The sequence below is a fragment of the Martes martes genome (assembly GCF_963455335.1).
Source record: "Martes martes genome assembly, chromosome: 16".
Lineage (NCBI taxonomy): Eukaryota > Metazoa > Chordata > Mammalia > Carnivora > Mustelidae > Martes > Martes martes.
This window is the reverse complement of record NC_137904.1, coordinates 44,969,723-44,989,850: the sequence shown is the minus strand read 5'-3', so window position 1 is coordinate 44,989,850 and position 20,128 is coordinate 44,969,723. Positions and strand designations below refer to the sequence as shown.

The 20,128-nt window shown below is 58.3% G+C and overlaps 2 protein-coding genes across 2 annotated transcripts; one reads left to right on the top strand and one right to left on the bottom strand.

The window, feature by feature from the left end:
• Positions 1-1,036: 1,036 nt before the first annotated feature.
• On the bottom strand, positions 1,037-9,014 carry FKBP10 (FKBP prolyl isomerase 10). Its single transcript, XM_080827403.1, has 10 exons — positions 8,695-9,014; positions 5,795-5,940; positions 5,172-5,361; positions 4,909-5,054; positions 4,378-4,567; positions 4,056-4,201; positions 3,280-3,472; positions 2,752-2,894; positions 2,390-2,553; positions 1,037-2,103 (listed from the first exon to the last, which is right to left on the bottom strand). The coding sequence occupies exons 1-10, from the start codon at positions 8,937-8,939 to the stop codon at positions 1,918-1,920; spliced, it is 1,749 nt and encodes a 582-aa protein (XP_080683529.1). The 5' UTR covers positions 8,940-9,014; the 3' UTR covers positions 1,037-1,917.
• A 1,052-nt stretch (positions 9,015-10,066) lies between these two features.
• P3H4 (prolyl 3-hydroxylase family member 4 (inactive)) lies at positions 10,067-16,478 on the top strand. Its single transcript, XM_080827253.1, has 8 exons — positions 10,067-10,583; positions 10,898-11,050; positions 11,144-11,315; positions 12,170-12,298; positions 13,221-13,366; positions 14,019-14,102; positions 15,581-15,725; positions 16,027-16,478. The coding sequence occupies exons 1-8, from the start codon at positions 10,104-10,106 to the stop codon at positions 16,047-16,049; spliced, it is 1,332 nt and encodes a 443-aa protein (XP_080683379.1). The 5' UTR covers positions 10,067-10,103; the 3' UTR covers positions 16,050-16,478.
• The last annotated feature ends 3,650 nt before the right edge of the window (positions 16,479-20,128 follow it).

Here is a 20,128-nt window from a genome sequence, read left to right as displayed (position 1 = left end):
GAGAAACGCACCCCTCCTCCCGCAGAGGGTGCCTGGCTGTGGGACACGGTTCTCTGCAGCTCTGAGGGGGAAGGAAGGCAGTGCCTCCCTCATGAGAGCCCTGAAAGCAGGTGTTGCTTCCATCTACAGGTGGCTTGGAAAAGACCAGACACTTACTCCAACTCCATAGCTAAGAGCTAGCGCCAGGATTTCAGTGATTCTGACTGAAGCCGTATTGTTTCTTGGGCTTCACGCCTTCACACCTGCACACGGACTCCGGTTCCGAGCTGGCCTGTTGGCTTCTGGGGAGCTCATGGCTACCATCTGAGACCCATCGGCAGCCACAGTCAGACCCTGAGGTGCCCTCGGGATGCTTTGGGGCCTGGAGTATCTGTGATTGGCCCTGGGGAAAAGCCATGTCTCAGGATCCTGAGCAAGAAGTGGGTGTTCGTGGGGGACAGGTCAGTTCAGGGAGCCCAGGACCATCAGTCTCTCTCCCAAGCCTCCCCCGCTCTCCTGTCCTCTCCTGGTTTAGGTCATCTTTGTTCTAGCTGGGCGGGAGAGGGGCAGATGGCTGGCCTGCTAGCTGGAGCAGCTCTTCCCTCAAGACACTGGAGATGGGGGCCCTGTTACCTTTGCTTCAGACAGGGGAGGATCAGGACAGAGGTGATGGCTGGCAGCCAGGAGCAGGGAGAGGTGGGGCTAGCTGAGCATTGGAACAAATCTACATGCAAGAGATGAATCCGACCTGAGCCGCTTAATTTAATCCTTGAGTTTCTTGGGTCATGTTTGAGGTCAGGGACCTCATCTTTCCATTCAGTTGGGATGGTCAGGAGACCGGGATCATCTCTCCACCCCTTCCCGGGGGGTCCCTGTATGAATGCCCACTTCCCACCCTCCCTCTTACAGATAGGGGGTTCCTCTCCATGGAGAGGGCCCTGATAAGGCCGAGGAGGCAGGAGGCTGAGATCCAGGATCTCGAGTGTCTACTTTGTGCCCCTTTCTTCCCCAGTCTTTGGGTCCAAGGGCTTCCCTGCGTGGAAAGAGCACATCCTGAGGCCTTTGGTTTAGTCTTTTATTTGGTGCAAAGGAGAAAGGGATCTGATGCCAATTTAGCCTTTTGAGTATGCAGAGCTCTGCCTACCCCCCTCTCACCCCAAGTGAGCCCTTCTTCCAAGTTTATCTCAGCCCTGAACCAAGGATGTCATAGCCATCCAAGTAGTTATCCTCGCCCCTGACCCCTTCATATTCTTCCCCTTCTCTGTCCCTTAGAGAAAGCAGCCTTCTTTAGGGGTGAAAGGCAATGACAAGCCCAGCCCTGAATGCTGCACCCCAGGGTCACTCCAGCCCCTACTGGCCTGGTGGGGGGTGGACAGCGGAGGTGTGGGGACACAGAGGACAGGTGGGCCCCTGCCCTCCCTAGAAGCCAGCCAGAGCTGAGAGAGAAAGGCTGAGAGTCTGGTCAGTCCTGGTTCATGTTCCTGGGGAGCTGCCATGATGCAGGAATAGGGGCAGGAGGGGGGTGGCTGGGGATGGCAAGGAAAAGTATGGAAAAAAGGGAAATTTGGGGAAATGAAAGAATGACAAGCTCAGCCTTGTTCAGTGTCTGGTGACGTGGAGGGGAGGTATGGGTGACACGCCAGCAATGGCCCTGTTCAACCCTCAGACTCGGCCAGTGGCCAGCTTGGCTTTGTGACTCCAAAACTTGTGAGGGAGAGGTTTGGGGTCAGAAGAGAAAAACTGAGTAGAGGTTTGTGCTGTGGATTTTACTCTGGGACTGGTGGGAAGACCAGAGTTGTCTCCTCTGACCACGTTTTAGATGTTTCTAGACATCACGCCAGCACAGGGGAGGGTGACTCTTACGAGGTCAGCCCCACTGCCCACTGTCCTCCCAGAAGTGGGCCTTTGCATCTGGGCCCGGGCCCAGGCCCCCGCCCTTCAGAGCTCCTCGTGGACCCGCTCTTGGTCTTCGTCTGACTTCAGTTTGAGCTCCTCCACAGTGATCTTGCCATCCTGGTTGCGGTCCTGGTTCTGGAACATGTCTGCTATGGTTTTCTCCGGGTCCTGCCCAGGCATGAGGCGTCCTTTGCCCTCACTGACTTGAGCCTTGATGAAGGTGGAGAACTGGGAGCCCAGAGAGCCAAGAGGAGAAGGGAGTGAGGGTCTCACCTGAGCAGCCGTGGGTGGCCTGGGGAAGGGCCCCAGGAGCCAGATGGCGGTAGTGGGGGATAGGCTGCATGAGGAGGAGGCAGGGACAAGGGAGCTCAGGCACAGGGACCCAGCACAGGGGCAGAAACAGGTGCAGATGGGATGGCAGACGGACTGCGTTGCTCGATGCCACCTACATGGTGGCTCGTGCTAGGGTGAGAGCGGGGGATTGGTTCTTAGAAGGACTGAACTTCTCACCCACCTCCTCTGGGGGGACCTCGCCATCCTTATTGAGGTCCAGGCCTTCGAACAGGTTGACAGGAGGGTCCTCGTGCCACACAAACAGGTAGCCTGTGGGCAGCCCCTCCTCCCGGGACACCAGCTCTACCTCGAACAATAGCACCGCACTGCCGGGGACACCCCGGGCTGGAGGTGGGGAGGGAAAAGAGAAGGAAGGTGTTGCCATCAGGCCCCGGGCTGGGCCCGATCTGCAGCCTTGCCCTGGGATCTCCCCAGCCCAGAGGCCTCAGTTTCCCTGTGCTGGGCACATGGGATGTTTGCAGAACCCTTGGGAAGGATTCCCGCACTGCCCCCGCCAGCCCCCAAGGCCAGTCGGCCCCTCACCTCCGCTCTCTCCGTGTGCCAGGTGCGGGGGCACCACAAGCTGCCGCCTCTCTCCCACACACATGCCCTGCAGGCCCGTGTCCAGGCCCTCAATCACCTTGTTGGCCCCCAGAGTAGCCTCCTGGGGGTCACCATAGTCATGGCTAGGGGGAGAGCAGATTTCCTGGGTCAGCACCCATCCTTATCCCGGGCCAGCTGGTATCCCATTGTCCCACCCCCCCCCCGGCCCCCCTCAGTTCAGAGGGAGGATGCCCTCTCAGGGAGCCACTGCCCCTGAAGTGTGGGCTGCAGGGCTCATCGCCCCCTGCTTTGGTTTCCCCTCCACAAATGTAGCCAGCGACTCCCCTAGATGGCTGACTTCACCCTCCCTGAGCCCACAAGGCAGGACCCTCAGCTCCTCATGCTCCCCCACCACGCTCGCTCGCTGGATGAGAACTTAGGGAAGAAGTACCCCTTGTGAGCGATCAGGAGGACTCCCTGCACCTGGGCCCACCCACCTGCCCAGCCCTGGCCCCACCCCGGACCCACGAGGAGAAGAGCTTGGTGCCATCCAGAAGGGAGCAGTTGTAGTGGTAGCGAACAAAGTCCCCAGGCTTGGCCGTCTCATTGCAAGTCTCCGGGGGCGGGGACAGAATCTTGATTTCTACCAGATCCGCAGGGTTGTGGAAGTCAATGATGTGGACGTCGAAGATCAGCACAGCAGAGCCAGGGATCTTGTCTCCTGGAGCCAAAACGGGGAGTGGATCGGCTTGGAATCCAGAAGGGGCTGCTCGGGCCTCCACAGGCCCCTAGACCTACCCAGTCCTGTGTTTTCAAGCCAGGATGGGACGGAGTATTTGTCCCCAGGGTTAATTCTTCTAATAGCCTCTTGTGGGGGTGAGGGGCAGGGGAGGAAAGGCCATGCCAGTTAGAAAGCCCTTTACACACAGCCTCTTGCAACCTCCCAGTAACTTACCCTGCTGGTCAGTGTGATTAGTCCCATTCTACTGGTGAGGACACTGAGGCTTCCAGCAAAGCTGGGGCACAAGCCTAGGTCTCTTTGCTTCCTAGGGCTACGCTGTTTCTGGTCTTCCATAACCACCCCGCCTCCCCAAACTCAGGAGTCTGCTGCCCTTCTCCAGGATGGAAGGGAGAAGTCGGGGTGGGGGGGGGCTGCCCCTGGAGGAAAGGACGAAGTCTGTGTGGCAGGAGGTGGGTGGGTGAGAGAGGGGCAGAGCAGTGGCTGGGATGGCCCTGTGGTGGGGATGTCAGGGAACAGTCTGCAGAGGAATGAGGCGGTGACTGGGAGCACAGGGGATGCCTACCTGTTCCGTTCTCCCCATAGGCCAGGTGAGGGGGGATGGTGATCCTCCGGCGCTCCCCTATGCAGGCGCCCTGCAGCCCCTGGTCCATCCCAGGGATGATGTAACCCTGCCCCACATAGGTGTTGTAGGTGTGGTTGCGGGAGTAGCTGTAAGGCGGGGAGGACCAGCAAGGGAGTCAGAGGTGCGCCCCGCCCCCCTCTTCTCCGTAGCTCAGAGCGACCCCCAGCGGCTGTTGGGGTTGGGGGGGCGTCCTCAGATCCTGCTTCAGCTTCTTCCTCCCTCCTCCCAGCCCCCACCTTCCCTCCTCAGGAGTCCCCGGGACCTGGAATCAAAGGGGGTGCCGTCCATCAGGGACCCGTTGTAGTGGTAACGCATGAAGTCTCCAGCTACCGCTCTCCGGACGCAGCCAGGAGGTAGCTCCAGCGTCTCCAGCTGGACAGTGTCCTTGGGGTTGTGGACGTCAATCAGGAGCACATGGAAGACCAGGGAGGCCTGCGGGGGGATCACAGTCCCTGGGGAAGGGATAGGCTTGAACCATACAAGTGGAGAGCAAACCACAGCTCCTTCTCCACTCAGGAAAGCCTATGTGAGCACCTTGCAAAAAGATGCTAATTCTACTCTCCAGAGACCCTTCCCCTGTGAGGCATGAGCTGGATCTTCCCAAGACCATCAGCAGCCCATACTGAATGTGTGTGAATCAGAATAAAGCACCCTTTTTTAGTGAGATCATCACCAAGATAGATTTCATCTCTATGGGCCTCCTTGGCTGAGTGTCCTTGTATAGTACACAACCTGAACAACTGTATGTGGCAGCCCTCTTCTGGGGAATCCCAGAGTCCCTGTCTGCCCTCACCATAGCCTTTCTCGCCATAGGCCAGGAACGGAGGGATGATGATCTTCCTTCTCTCTCCAGGACACATGCCCAGCAGCCCCTGATCCATGCCCTTGATCAGCCAGCCAGAGCCAACGTAGGTGTCATAAGTGCCGTCCCTACTGTAGCTGCAGAGAATGAGGTAGAGGTGATGCCGTAGGAGACGGGAGAGGCAGGCTGGGCCCCGGACACCTTCCCCATCATACCCCATTCCCCAGGGCTCCAGGACTCCCTCCAGCCCTTACCTGGTGTCAAAGGCGGTGCCGTCCAGCAGGGTGCCATTGTAGTGGTAGCGGACAAAGTCGCTGTCCTGGACAGTGCGGGGGCAGTGGGCTGGGTGCAGCAAGGTGCTCACCTGCACAGTGTCTGCCTTGTTCCACACATCCAGCAGGACCACATCGAAGTAGAGGGTGGCATCAGGGGGAATGAGCCCCGCTGTGGGAGTCCGACAACCACAGCTCAGGTTTGGGGCAGCCTCCAGGACCCCTCTGCACGCCACAGCTCCCGGGGCCCCAGGACTCCCTCTAGCCTTAGCTGGTGGCAAAGGCGGAGCCACAGTTGCACCAGCTCCAGCAAGGTGGGTTGAATGGACATTGAATGTCCCACTTACCACGACCCCCACCCTGGCTCCCCTTCTCCCCAGTCAAGCTTCAATTCTACCCAGGGCCCTGTCATTTCCTGTCCTCCCACTCCAGGGGCAGGAGACAGAAACTCTGGTCTCAGACCTGCCACAACTCACACTGCCTGTGCAGTGTGACCTTGGGTGAGTCACGCTCCCACTCTGAGCTTCAGTTTTTTTGGTTGTGGGTTCCAGAATGCTGCCTCCTGCTCTCCTCCATCCCCACGCCTGGGCCCCAACCCTTCTCACCCACACCAATGCTGCCATAGCCGAGGTGGGGGGGCACAATGAGACGTCGTCGCTCGTTGACACACATGCCCATGAGGCCCCGGTCCATGCCGGTGATGAGGCGCCCCACGCCCACCACGATGGCCACCAAGGTGCTTCGGTCATAGCTGGAGGAGGGAGGAAACAGCTGGGGTACAGCGGCCTCTGCGCAGGTGCACAAACACACTCAGTCCCCGTCCTACTCCACAGGTGTGCGTCCACAGGCTCCTGTCTTCTCTCGGAGCCTCCCTCTCCAGTTACACAGGGAAGCCCCCAAGGGAGGCTGGGGGTTATTTGCCTAGGATGGCAGGGGTGAGGGGGTGCGTAGGGCCCTGGGGGGGGTGTATCTGCGCAGCAGAGGGAGGGCTAAGTGTGGCACCAAGGGGAGGAGGAACATTGAGCGTTTACAACCAGCCAGATGAAATCCTCTGCTTTTTCCTTTCCCCACTTTATTTCATTCTTTCCCCTGTGAACTGGACGTTAGGGTTTTCATTTTTCTCATGATGAGGTTTGAGATGAGAGGCTAGCTGACTTGCCCAAGGTCCCATGGTCTAGCGAACTCCGTGTTCGTGCTGCCACACCATCAACTTTCCAAGGAAAGGAGGGGGCAGCAGAGCTCACGGTTTTATTTTATTGATTTATTCATTTTTAAAGATTTTATTTATTTATTTGACAGAGACAGAGATCACAAGTAGGCAGAGAGGCAGGCAGAGAGAGAGGGAGAAGCAGGCTTCCCACTGAGCAGAGAGCTCGATCCGAGGACCCTGAGATCATGACCTGAGCCAAAAGCAGAGGCTTAATCCACTGAGCCACCCAGGCGCCCCGGAAAGGCCTGTTTTAAAATTGCCGTGGCCTTTATTTGTTTTTCTCTTACTTTTATTTATTTATTTATTGTTTTACTGAAGTATGATTGACATACAAGGTGATTATTAGTTTCAGGTTGTACAACATCGTGATTCGACATTTAATTTACATACATTAGGAGAAGATCAGAATGATAGATCCAGTCAACATCTGTCACCAGTTAAGGGAGGATGGGAGATTTTTATTTTTTTAAATTTTCTTTGTTTACTTATTCACTTATTTTTAAGTTTCCATCTATTTATTTGACAGAGAGGGAGCACAAGAAGGCGGGAGTGGCAGGCTGAGGGAGAGGGAGAAGCAGGCTCCCCACTACGCTGGATCCCAGGACCCTGGGATCATGACTTGAGCTGAAGGCAAACGATCCCCTGAGACTTTTATTAAAAAATTTTTTTTAATCACTTTATTTTTTTTAAGTTTATTTAATTTTTTTAGTAATCTCTAACTCCAACATGGTGTTCGAACTCAAGACCTCAAGAGCAAGAGTTGCATACTCTTCCAGCTGAGCCATCCAGGTGCCCCAAGAGATTTTTATTTTGATCCAAGGGGTTAAGAACCATGGGTTAGGAAAGTTTTCCAAGCTCAGCACTGCACAAACTGGGACCAGCCAGGCTCTCAGAGTCCCACCATGGAAGTCATGGCCTGCTCCCTGCCCCTCCCCTACTTGGGCTGTGCTCCTGGCCACAGGCCATACCTCATTCTGTCCACTGAGCTAAGTCCTTCACAGTGCTGCTGTGAGGCCCAAGCCTGCACAAAATTTCTTCCAGTTAAAAACTATCAGAGCACACAGTCCTCCCCAGAGTCAAGGTTAACGTGCCCTCAACTGGCTTTCAGATCAGTAGGCACTGAGCAAAGTTCAAGTTCATTCATCATCTTACTTGAGCCCTATTACCAGCCTTAGGAAGGGAGGACTTAATTTTCCAGATTGTTTTTAACCTCCATTTTTCAGATAAGGAACATGAAGCTTCAAGTGGCAAAATTCCTTGTCCATAGTCACAGGCTGGACTGGAACCTGGGGTGTTGGACTCTGGAGTTCATCTTCTTACTCAGTATACTGCCTGCCTTCCAAAGCCAAGGCCACTAATTTCCCGTGGGCTGAGTTGCGTGTTTTGGGAAGGGGTCTAAGTGGGATTGACTTCTTGGGATATGCTGTGTGACTGAGACCCGAGGTTTAACCCAGGCTGGCGTGCAGTCCTGCCCTGTCTCCACCAACAAAAGTGGCTTGCCAGAGCCAATCAAAGGCCCAATTAGACCAGAAGCCCATCTCTCAAACCGCAAGGCTGGCAAGATGGGCGGCAGCCCTGGCCTGGTAGAACTAAGATGGAGGAAAGTGGGGGTGCAGGGAGACCCGAGAGAGGGGTAAGAGAACCCTCCAAGGAGCCCAGGGGGTCAATGCCAGGCCATGTGACACGTAGACAGTTAGGGTCCCTACACAGAGCTATGCCCTACACTCCTGGATCCATCGTGCTGTCTTGCTATAATGCTCCCCTGCTCTACAGGGCTAACTGCTCAAACCGACCACCGCCTCCACAGAGGTTCTACTGCTTCTTTTCCGGTTACAAAGGCACTAGACCCTTGGGCTGGAACCAGAAGAGATTCAGGCTGGGTAGAAAGGGCAGGGGTCCCAGGCTGAGACCCCTGGAGAATTCACATGCAGCCCAGGCCAAGCCCTCCCCCCCACCACTGGGGACCAGAACCTCCTCCCTGCCAGGCCTTTAATAAAGCACCAGTGAGTAAACAGAGCAGTTCACCTAGATCACCAAACACTTGGGGGAAAATGGGGAGCTTGTTGTAAAAGACACTGGGGTCCTTTGAGAGGTGAGGGCTTGAGATTGAGGGCAAGGATGTCTTTGGGAAGATGGAGGTCTGGGAGTCCCCATCCCCAGGGTGCTGTGTTAGGGGTTAGAAGACTATGGAGTAGGGGATGTGGACACAGCCTGAAGGGGCTACAAGGGATCCCCAGGATTAAGAGAGCCTGGCCCTAAGGGGGGTGGCGAGTCTGGGGGCACCCAACCCATTACCTCGAGTCAAACTTCTTGCCATCCTCGAAAGTGCCGTTGTAGTGGTAGCGCACAAAATCCCCCATCTGCACTTCCCGGGGACAGGTCCTCGGAATGTGGTACCTCTCGATGACTACATCTTCCAGGGGGCCCCCGGCCGGGCTAGCACGGCCCAGCCCCCGCACCACGGCCTGCACCAGCAGCAGCAGCAACTGCAGCAGGGGAAGCCGGGGGAAGGTGTGGCTGGGGGACACCGCGGGGAACATGGTGCCTGGAGCTGGGACGGCCGGCAGTGAGGGCGAGCGAGGGAGTCGCCGCAGCCAACCTCCTTCCCCCGCTCCTCCCGTAGCAGGCTCCCCCTCTTCCTGTCCTCAGTCCCCACCCCCGCCCTGGCTGGTCCACGTGGAATGGGGGGCAGGGGAGACTGAGCTGGCTGGCCCGGGGGGCGGGAGACGGAGAGTGGAATAGGAGGAGGGGGCAAGACTGAGTGCTGGAGTCGCAGGAATGCACCACAAAGAACTCCAACTTCCCCCCTCCCGCTGTCCCCGGGCTTAGCGTCCAGGGGCCCGGCCAGGGAGGGAGGTTCGGGAAAGCAGAGAAGTTGGAGCTTACTCCCATTAAAAAAAAGAAAGAAAGAAAGAAAAAGAAAAAAGTTCTGCGTCTTTTTTTCCGGAGCCCCCGGGTCCTAAGGCCGGGCTTAAGCATCCCTTCCTTCTTTCCCTGGTACCCCCCCCAAATCTCTCCAGGTGGCTGGTGGGACTCCAGAACCTGAGGCGGTACCTTGGTATTGCCCCCGCCCCACGACCCCCACTGCCCCCAGGGGTGGCCTCTCCAGGGACGAGCGGCCCCGGGTCGCAAAAGATGGGAGGCCAAGACTCCCCGCGCGGGGATGGAGATGGGTGGGCGGCGGCGAGAGTGTTGTGTGCAGGGTGAAGCCCGGTGTGCACCTCCCGTAGCGGACCGGGGTGGGGGACGGGGAGGGGACACTAGGGGCGACTTCATCAGGGCTAGGGGCGGAGAATAAGCAGAAGGGACTCTGTAATGGAAAGACCAGGTGCCAGAGTTTGGGCAGAGTGGAAGAGACGGCGCTCGCTCAACTTCTTGATCTTAAGGTGGGGGATTGTCCTTGTGTGGGGAGGGGCTTTGCGGGTTCCCATCCCTGCGGGAAGCGTTCCTCCAGCAGCTTACCAGCTGTCAAGGGGAAGACCCCCCCCCAGTCGGGCAACGAAGGGGACTCCGGGCACCATCTGGCCCTCCGGGGAGCTGGCCCAGACGGCGACCCCGCCTTGCGCCTCCGAGCGCCCGGCGCTAAGACCCAGCGGGCGCGCCCGCCCGGCCCCGGCTCCCGCCCTCTGGCTCCCTCCCACCCCCTCGCCGCTCGCTGGGCCCTGACGCCTGCTCCGCCCGGGGGACAGCCGGCCGGCACGGCCATGGGGCGGGCGGCGTGCGGGCTGCTGTGGCTGCTGCTGGGCAGCGCCGCGGCGCAGTACGAGAAGTACAGCTTCCGAGGCTTCCCGCCCGAGGACCTGATGCCCCTGGCCGCGGCCTACGGGCACGCGCTCGAGCAGTACGAGGGCGAGAGCTGGCGGGAGAGCGCGCGCTACCTCGAGGCGGCGCTGCGGCTGCACCGGCTGCTGCGGGACAGCGAGGCCTTCTGCCACGCCAACTGCAGCGGCCCAGCGCCGCCAGCCGGCTCGCCCTCGGGGCCCGCGCTCGGCCCCGACGGCGGCCCCGGCGACGAGTGGGCCCGCGAGCTGCAGCTCTTCGGCCACGTCCTGGAACGCGCCGCCTGTCTGCGGCGCTGCAAGAGGACGCTGCCCGCCTTCCAGGTGCCCTACCCGCCGCGCCAGCTGCTGCGCGACTTCCAGAGCCGCCTGCCCTACCAGTACCTGCACTACGCGCTGTTCAAGGTGGGCCTCGCCCCCCCTTCCCGTCCTGCCCCACCGCCCCTCGGCCCCGCCGCGCCCCCAAGTCCCCGAGTCCCCCCCACGGCCGCCTCGCCTGCTCCCCTCCACCTCGCCTACCCCCCACCCCTGTCCGCAGCCGGGGTGCCCCCTCCACCCCCGGCGCCCCTGCCCTGTGGGGCTGTGTCGTTCGGAGCCGGCGTCAGGTTCTGGCCGGTCGGGAGCAGAGTCGCCCGCACGACCCGGGACAGCCAAGCCCACTCGTGCGCTCCGGGCTGCGGGCTCAGGCCCTTTCGACCCGCTCTGTCCCCGCCCCGCAGGCTAACCGGCTAGAGAAGGCGGCAGCCGCGGCCTACACGTTCCTGCAGAAGAACCCGAAGCACGAGCTCACGGCCAAGTATCTCAGCTACTACCGGGGGCTGCTAGATGCCGCCGAGGAGCCCCTCACAGACTTGGAGGCGCAGCCCTACGAGGTGGGGTGGAGGGCTTGGGCTGGCCCCCAATGTTTGTTAGAGGAGGGGAGGTGTTGGGGGGGATCATCCTGACCCTGGCCTGCCCCCCTCCAGGCCGTGTTCCTCAGGGCTGTGAGGATCTACAACAGCGGGGACTTCCGCAGCAGCGCGGAGGACATGGAGCGCGCCCTGGCAGAGTACTTGGCCGTCTTCGCCCGGTGTCTGGCTGGCTGCGAGGGGGCCCACGAGCAGGTGGACTTCAAGGACTTCTACCCAGCCATAGCAGGTACTCCCCAGCCCCTGCAGGCCCCTGTGGGCGACCCGCTCACCCACAGGGCCCTGCTTCCCAGAACTAAAGCCCCTTGACACAAGTATTCACCCCATACGCTTTTATGAAGCACCTGGGAAGCTCTTCGTAGGCAGATAGGAGTAAGGGGTTAACCTTCCCCCGGAGACTTCAGTTGGCTGAGAGGGACAGGCTACAGCCCTGACTGTCCCAGGTGTGGGCATGGGTGCGGAGATGTGATGACATCCCCAAAGGATCTGGGGACGTGGGGATCACAGGCCTTCCAGGCAGAGGGCAAAGGTGCGAAGGTGGTGGGTGCAGAAGGCATTTCGTGGCGCCAGAAATCACTCCTAGTCTGGGGGTTCCTAACTGCGAGGTCCCTCAGCAGGGGCAGAAAGGACTGTCTTAAGCTGCTCTCTCTAGGCTTCAGTGCCACCTCCAAACCTCATCTGCCTCAGAATGCCCTGGCTCGGGGCGCCTGGGTGGCTCAGTGGGTTAAAGCCTCTGCCTTCGGCTCAGGGTCATGATCCCAGGGTGCTGGCATTGAGCCCCACATCCGGCTCTCTGCTCCGCGGGGAGCCTGCTTCCTCCTCTCTCTGCCTGCCTCTCTGCCTACTTGTGATCTCTCTCTCTCTTTCTCTGTCAAATAAATAAATAAAATCTTTAAAAAAAAAAAAAAAAGAATGCCCTGGCTCCCTCTGGTTTGTGGGTGGGGGTTGAGTAGGGGTGTGGTAAGTCGCCCTTAGCACTGCCCTTCGTATGCTGAGCGAAGTCTACTCAGGCATTTACCTCCTGCGATCGATCGCAGGGGCTGGCCCAGCACTGGCTCCTCAGCTCGGCCTCCCACTCCCTAGATCTCTTTGCAGAGTCCCTGCAGTGCAAGGTGGACTGTGAGGCCAACTTGACCCCCAATGTGGGCGGCTTTTTCGTGGAGAAGTTCGTGGCCACCATGTATCACTACCTGCAGTTTGCCTACTACAAGTGTGAGCCTCCTGGTGGGCTTGGGATGGGGGGCAGGGGGAAGAGAGAGCACTGCACTGGGAGTGTCAGTCATGGGGAGCGGTCCCTCAGATGTGAGGACCCTGGGTGATGGGAGGGGAGACTGGGGGTGGCGGGCAGGCGAGAGGGTGGGAAGGAACACAGCAGCCCTCGGACAATTCAGGGACCTCTTGGGTAAATGACCAGGTGGCCAACAATTATACAGCACTTGACAGTTTACAAAGCCCTGCCATGTCGGTTTATCTCATTTGATGCTTTCACCAACCCCCACCACCACCTCCCGGCAGCCGACATGACTGGACCCATTTTTCAGATAAGAAACTGAGGCTCATACAGTGCAAGGGGCCATTAGTCACATGGCTGATAATAAGTAGCTTGGGGACTTATGGCTCTCCTTGTCTGGGGGACATCCTGGGCATCAGCTGGGGCTGGGATGGATGATGTCCGGTGTTCCTACAATGCTAAAATGCCAGGATTTGGATGGAGGCTGGATTCGGGCTGGAGGAGATGAGGACCAAGGGGCCGGGAGACCCTTCATGGGTCCAGTCGGCAGATAGGTTGAGGGCCAGGCTGCCGGGCTCTCATTCCCCAGTGCCATTATTCTCCAGCTGTGTGAGTTTGGGATATCTAGCTAACCTCTCTGTGCCTTGGGTTTCTTGTCTCTAAAATAGGGATGATACTAGCGGTGAGGCTTCAGTGAGTTGCACGGGCCTGACATATGGCAAGTGCCCAGTGCATTCTAGGTTGCATTATTATTTGAGTGGGGTGAGGTGGCCAGAAGATCCGGGAGGCAGCTGGGGAGCCGGGAGCACTGGACTGAGCTGGGAGATGGGGATGGGCTAGGAAGACATTGTCCCTGAAGGTGGGGAGGTGCAAGGCTACTCCTCCCTCCTGTCCTGCCCACAGTGAATGACGTGCGCCAGGCCGCCCGCAGCGCCGCCAGCTACATGCTCTTCGACCCCGAGGACAGTGTCATGCAGCAGAACCTGGTGTATTACCGCTTCCACCGGGCTCGCTGGAGCCTGCAGGAGGAGGACTTCCAGCCCCGGGAGGTGGGCACGGCCTTTGGAGACGCTCTCAGTTCAATTAAAAAACTCCTGGCTTCTTTGGAAGGCGGGATGGGAAGGGAAAAGAAAGAATACAGGTTGTGGTTGGAGTCCTGGGTCAGCCCCACCAGCTGAATGGACCTGGGAACCTTCCTGATCCTTTCTGAGTATGTGGCCTCACCTGCACGTTGGGAGGGGTCCCACCTATGGTGACAGCACAGACCCCCGGCTGTAGAAGGCCCAAAATACCTGTCCATCTTGCTCCTTGCCCCTCGCCTGCTCTCCGCCCCACCCTGGTCCCTTTCTCTGCTTGGCCTTTGCCCTTCTTCCCAGGGACCCGCTAGCTTGGACCAACTAAAGAACCCCTGGGAATTTAGGGCAAGACTGACAGTCATGGGGCACATGATGCCACCCTTGATTTCCTTAGGCATGGCAGACGTTGCTAATGGATTAGGGAACTCTTTCTAATAGAGCCCTCAGAATTCTCCTTAACCCGGACATTCCAAGCAGCTGTGGCTTTCTCCATCAGCATGAGAGCTGATACCTGTCACCTGCTCCTTGAGCTGAAAAAGGGTAGAAACACCCAGATCCTAACAACTAGGCTCCTCCCCCATGTGGCGGTAGGGTCTGGCTTACCCCATCTTCCTCCCCTCCTCAGGAGGCCGTGCTCTACCACAACCAGACCACTGAGCTTCGGGAGCTGCTGGAGTTTGCACATACGTACCTGCAGTCAGATGATGAGGTAAGCGGCCCCCTGCTCTCTAGGCTGGGCCATGATGGAGACCCTTGAGCTTTTTCCAAGGGGCCGCTGTGCCAAAGCCCAGCCCCACCTCCTGGCAGTCAGCTGCTATGAGACTGGAGATTCACCTGTCCCTCCTCTCTCCCCGGTCAGTGTTCTCATGCTTCCCTTCTTTATGTGTCTTGCCCACCAACTCCCCTGCCCAGCCAAGTGGCAGCTCCTCCAGGAAGCCCTCCTTGTGTGCCTTGTGTGCTCTGTCTTCTGGGCTTTCAGTGCCAGCTCTGACCCTCTGTGCCTCCCCGGGCCTGGAGTGATTTGCAGCGCTGGTCCATCTCACCCCCAGCCCCCTTCTCCAGCCAGTCTCCCAGAGGATTGGGCTCTGGGATGGGGGACCATGTTATTCCCAGCTTTCCCACGGCACCTGCCACAGAGCTGGCATTGGGAAACAGTTTGAATGAACCGGTGAATGAACGAACACAGGATGCCAGGAAGGAAGGACTACAGGGTGGTACCTTGATTCTGAACGAGGGTTTGAGAATCTGAATTTTGGTGCGGTGTTGTGCTCAGGGCCGATATATTCGTTACCCGCTTTGCTCACTCACCCATATGCCTACTCATCATATACCAGGGCACGGGGGACCCAGTTTGCACCCTGACCTTGGCAACAGCTAGACATGGCCCCGCCATTCACCGGGTGGGCAGCCTCCAGGCAAGTCTCAAGTAGCTCTTGAACTTCCATTCCTGCATTTTGCGTGGGGGAGATGATGCCCACATCACACCGTTCTGGTGACAATGAAACGAGGTCAAGTGTGGAAAGCACTTAGTACAGGTGCTCAGTGAATGGTGCCATTTTGATGACTCTTATTCGTGGCCTGCTCTTTGCCAGACACTGTGGGGCTGTGGCAAGGGGATGAAAGGCACAGCCCTTTCCCTGAGCGTCTCACAGTCTAGCGGGGGGGGGGGGGGGGACGAGCAGTGCTCAGGAGAGGTCGGCGTGGGCCACCAGGGGAGAGCTCCAGATCCAATGGGCTCATGGGCCAGGGTTGCATCCTGGAGCTGACGCTTGGCATCAGCGAGGTCAGCGGGAGCTATCCAGACGTTATCCAGCCACGGGATGGTGGGGGGTAGTAATCATGTTCCTGGCCAGGAAATCGCATGAGCACATGGTACGCGTGGACTAGCAGATTCGCTGTGGAATTCCTGGTTCAGTGGAGGGCCTTGGAGAGGGACCACTTAGCTGACATTGAATCTCTGCTGGAGGAGCATTGGCTCCGGGAGCAGCCGTCTGAGAGTGGGACCCTGTGGGAGAAACCCTCAGATCGGTCCCTGGTGGAATCTTGAGACTGGGGAAGGTGGGGGCTTTGGGGACTGAGATGGGATGGTGGCAGGGGGTGGGTAGAAGAGGGGCTTGTCCAGGAGAACCTGTCTGGGTTTGCATCTGTCATGACCTTGTTTCTCTCCCCACCCTCTGGCCGCTCTAGATGGAGCTGGAAGAAACAGTGCCACCTGTGGAGCCCAAGGACCCGCCTTCGGATGCTGAGTTCGAGGGGGAGGGGGACTACGAGGAGAGCATCTATGCTGACTGGTGGCAGGAGCCGGATGCCAAGGGAGACGAGGCAGAGGCCGGTCAGTGACTCGGAGGGTGGGGCTGTAACCTGGGCTGGAGGTTGGCCCCAGAAGGATCCGCGTACTGTGCGGCAGAGGCAGTTGGGGTGCTGGGACCCCTCTTCTGGGGACTTCTAGCCTGTTAGCCAACCCTATCCCACCTTGTATGTGAGGGGGGTGGCATCCTCTCTGGAGTGGGGACCCAGCTGAGACGCCCCAGGGAGCCCCCCTCCTGCCTGTCTCCAGACCCACAGGACAGCACCCAGATGCTTGTTGGGAGTGAGGGGGGGGCTAACCTGGTACTCCCTCCTTTCCTTTCCAGAGCTGGAGCCTGAACTAGCATGAGAAGAGGGCCAGCCTTGCACCCCTCGAGAGCTGGGGACTCTTGGGCCCAATGGTACCGCACTCACCAGCCTGGGCAGCAGCAAGAACTATTTATTAAAAATGTAAAATGGACATAGCTGACCAGGCCTCATCCCACCCCAGCTGTGAGCGCTGCTCCCCAGGTCCCTTCTGTGCCTTCTCAGGGTCTCTGGGCCACAGGACGGTGGTGCTCCAGCTGCTAATGACCCGTCCTCCTCCCCGGTGCTCTTCTCACTTGGACAGTCTCCTGGAGGAGAATATTCCTGCTCCTCCAAGTTGGATCTCAGCCTGGATTTCAGAGACCGCAGAGGGGCAGCTAGTGTCACAAAGAGCACTGGACCAGGAGTCCAGTGGTTCCTGGCCCACTGGCAGCACGTGCTCAATAAATGTTTCTTGTTGAATGAACCACAGTACCTGGAGTCCAGTCTCCCCTGGGCTGAGGGTGCGCGTCCTTCCCTCCCTCCCTCTGCGTCCATCTCCAGTCTTGTGTAAATATGGGGTGGGCAAGGAGGAAATAATTTGGCCTCAACCCCCCCCCCCCACACACAGGGTTTGTAGTTTTTTTTTTTTTGAGAGCAGAGTGCAATTGCAGATATGCCCACCAGGGGGCGTGAGCACGCAGTTCCTTCCTCAGTCCCTGGAAAGTGTGGTTTCAGATTTCTAAGATGGAATGTCCTATATTTTCCTGGTTCAGCATTGCTTCCCTCCGGGAGTGTGATGAGCATGGGGAGGGGGCTGAGGACATTTCCATTTTCTTACTTTCTAGGCATTTCCTGACCCAAGTGCTCGAGGGTATGAGCAAGCATGTCCAGTTTCCCATTCTTGAGCAGTCTGGGGCTCCATCTCCGGCGCCAGAGGGGCCCTAGGGATACGGTTTGATGACCTGAGACCTTGTGGTGGCCGTGGAACTGCCAGATCCTCTTGCCCAATTTCCCATCAGCTCTATGGGGCCGAGAGTCTGGAGGTGTGGAGACGAGGGTGTCTCCAGGTGGCTGTTCAGTGCTGTGCTGCACCCATGTCCTCTCCCACTGTCCAGCGTGGGGGAGGGTGCAAAAGGGGCCTCTCTGGAAAGGGACCCTGGGCTGGGGCCAGGCAGATAACAGTTCTGCACGACTCCCCATGGTTCAGGCCTCCCAGGGGGTAGGGTGGTGTAGGAAGCTTCTCTTCCTACGGGAGGGTTGGAGCTGATGCTGGGAAGCCCACACCCCTGTTCTCCCCACAGGTGTGCCAGGTGACCTGGCTTGGGCCTCCCCAGCTCTGTGCCCAGGAGGACTCTCTGCCTCACCCCAGACCCCGCCCCTGGGTCTCCCGTGGGGACAAGGACAAGAAGGCCAGAGTCAGTCTGGAGCAGGGCTGGGTCAAGGCTGAGGGCACCGGTGACTTCACTCCCTCTCTCCCGTAGGTGGGTCCGCAGTGGGAGCCTCCGGTCTGAGCTCCCGGGTGCGGGTGCCTGGGCGGGCCTGCCCCACCGCACCCCTTTCGAGCTGCGGTGTCGTCAGCCTCCACGGACGCCCCGCCCCCTGTTTCTGGGAGGGGCTGGCACTTCAGAGGGTGGGGAGCTGGGACGTGCTGGAGCGTGCCTGCTGTGAGTAGGAGCTTTGGAATCTGGACAGCTGGGTGTGAGTCTGAGGGTGTGAGTGCAGGAGCAAGAAGGTCTGTGTGCTCGCGTGTTGCGTGGATATGTGGGTCTGGATGTGAGCCTCGGCCTCCGTACACGCGTCTGAGAATGTCTGTGGCAGTTTCACAGGGACCGAGCGTGTTTCTGCACGCGGGGCCAGGAGAGTGCGTGCCTTCATGAATGTATTTCTGGAGGGGTTCACTCACTCAGTACCTATTAATCGAGCACCTACTATGTACCGAGCACGGTGTAGGTGCTGGGCATACAATAGTGGGCAAAGCAGGCCAAGCACCCTGCTGGAGCTCACGTTCCAGCAGAGAGACCTGCGATAAACAATGGGTGTTATTTTTTTAAAAGATTTTATTTATTTAGGGGCGCCTGGGTGGCTCAGTGGGTTAAAGCCTCTGCCTTTGGCTCAGGTCATGATCCCAGGGTCCTGGAATCAAGCCCCACATCAGGCTCTGTGCTCAGCAGGGAGCCTGCTTCCCCGCCCCCTTCTCTCTCTGCCTGCCTCTCTGCCTACTTGTGATCTCTGTCAAATAAATAAATAAAATCTTAAAAAAAAAAAGATTTTATTTATTTATTAGAGCAGAGAGAGAGAGCTCAGGAGCGGTGGGGAGGGGCAGAGGGAGAGGGAAAAGCAGGCTCCCCGCTGAACAGGGAGCCATATTCGGGACTTGATAGCCTGGACCTGAGCTGAAGGCAGACACTTAACTGACTGAGCACCCAGGCGCCCCAACAATAAATGTTATAATAAATAAATTATATGGTTAGTCTGATAAATCAGAAAAATAGAGCTGGGGAGGAGGAACGGGAAGAGCTGAGGGCATGCCATTTAAGAAGTGTGTTGTGGGGGCGCCTGGGTGGCTCAGTGGGTTAAAGCCTCTGCCTTCGGCTCGGGTCATGATCCCGGGGTCCTGGGATCGAGCCCCGCGTCGGGCTCTCTGCTTGGCAGGGAGCCTGCTTCCTCCTCTCTCTCTGCCTACTTGTGATCTCTCTCTCTCTCTGTTAAATAAATAAATAAAAATATTAAAAAAAAAAAAGTGTGTTGTGTGTGTCAGAGTGTGCATCTGAGAGTGGCATGTCTGAGTGTGTTGTGGGGAGACAGAGTGTGTGTGTATGGGGGGTGCTCTGTGGCCTAGGCCCTATAGCCCCGTGTCCCTTACTCAGCTCTCCTCTTCTAGGCAACCGTCACAGCCCCTCCCGCCTCTCCCTGATGCCAGCGTCTCCCCAGTGCCGGGCCAGGTCCCCAAACCGGTGAGACCGAGTCCCAGCGTGGGCCCTCTAGCCCATTCTCCCAACCCCACCCATTGCAGACACCCTCGCCTCCTCCACATCTGTCTCACCTGATCCCTCCTTACCCCGCCCCCCAACACTCCACCCAGCACCTCATCAGTCATAGCATCTGTAGTATAATGGGTAGAAGGTGAGGGAAGGCCTAAAAGGGACTGGGCATGGCGACCTCACACAATAGGGCCAGGCTCAGAGGCCACAGAGGTGGCCGGACCCAGAAAGACCCTGTCCTGAAGCAAATGTCACTACTACAGTGTACTGAGTACCCACCATGTGCTGGGCACTTGGTCTTAAACGTTCTCGTGACATAGGCCTCAGTTCCCTTCTGCTACAGGTGAGGCCGAGGAATGGGAAGCAACTTGTCCGAGGTTCCTCAAATTGAGTGATGGCTGAGCTGGGTTTGAGGCTCTTCTCCCCCAGATCGATGCTGCTCAGAGAAAGGAGAGGGAGGTGTTGGCTTTGGGGCCAGCTGTGTGGACAGAGCCGCAGCCTACTGAGGGAGGCAAGGAGTTCTAGAAGGGAGGGAGGAAGGGAGTAGGCAGGGGCAAGGAAGAGCAGGCAGTCAAGTTCTGCCTCAGTCCCAATTCCAGAGTCTGCCCTTCTCCCCCCAACTGCCCCCCGCCCCCTGCACCCCCCCTCCCCACCATTGTCAACTTGGTGGAATCCAGCCCATGTTAGGGAGCCTGGGGACAGACTTGTCAGGGTCACTTAGATTAGCACCTTCCTGAATCCTGAGAACTGAGGGCCGGTGGAGGGGGAAAGTCCCACAGCCTCTTCCAAAATTCCAGAAAATTCTAAGGGAAGAAATCCCCCCTTAGGTTTGAGCAATAGTTCTTAAAGTCTCACCCTGGTTTTCCCCTTTCTCCAGGAGAGTAGGATCTCCCCTGGGGACAGAGAAGGACCCCTTTCCTGTGTTGGCACCAGCGACAGCAGCATAATCTGACTGCAGGTCCCCACTCTGGGGTCTTTATCCAGTTCTCCCACTCCTCCCCAAGGACAGCCCTGGCAGATGGCCCCACCTTCATGGATGGGGAAACTGAGGCTCAGAGAGGCTAGAAGGCTGGCTTAGTCCCATGATGACTCAGGGATTAGGTGGGAGTATGTCGGGGCCTGGGGCTGCCCACCAGAGCCAGCCCCAGGCCGACCTGTG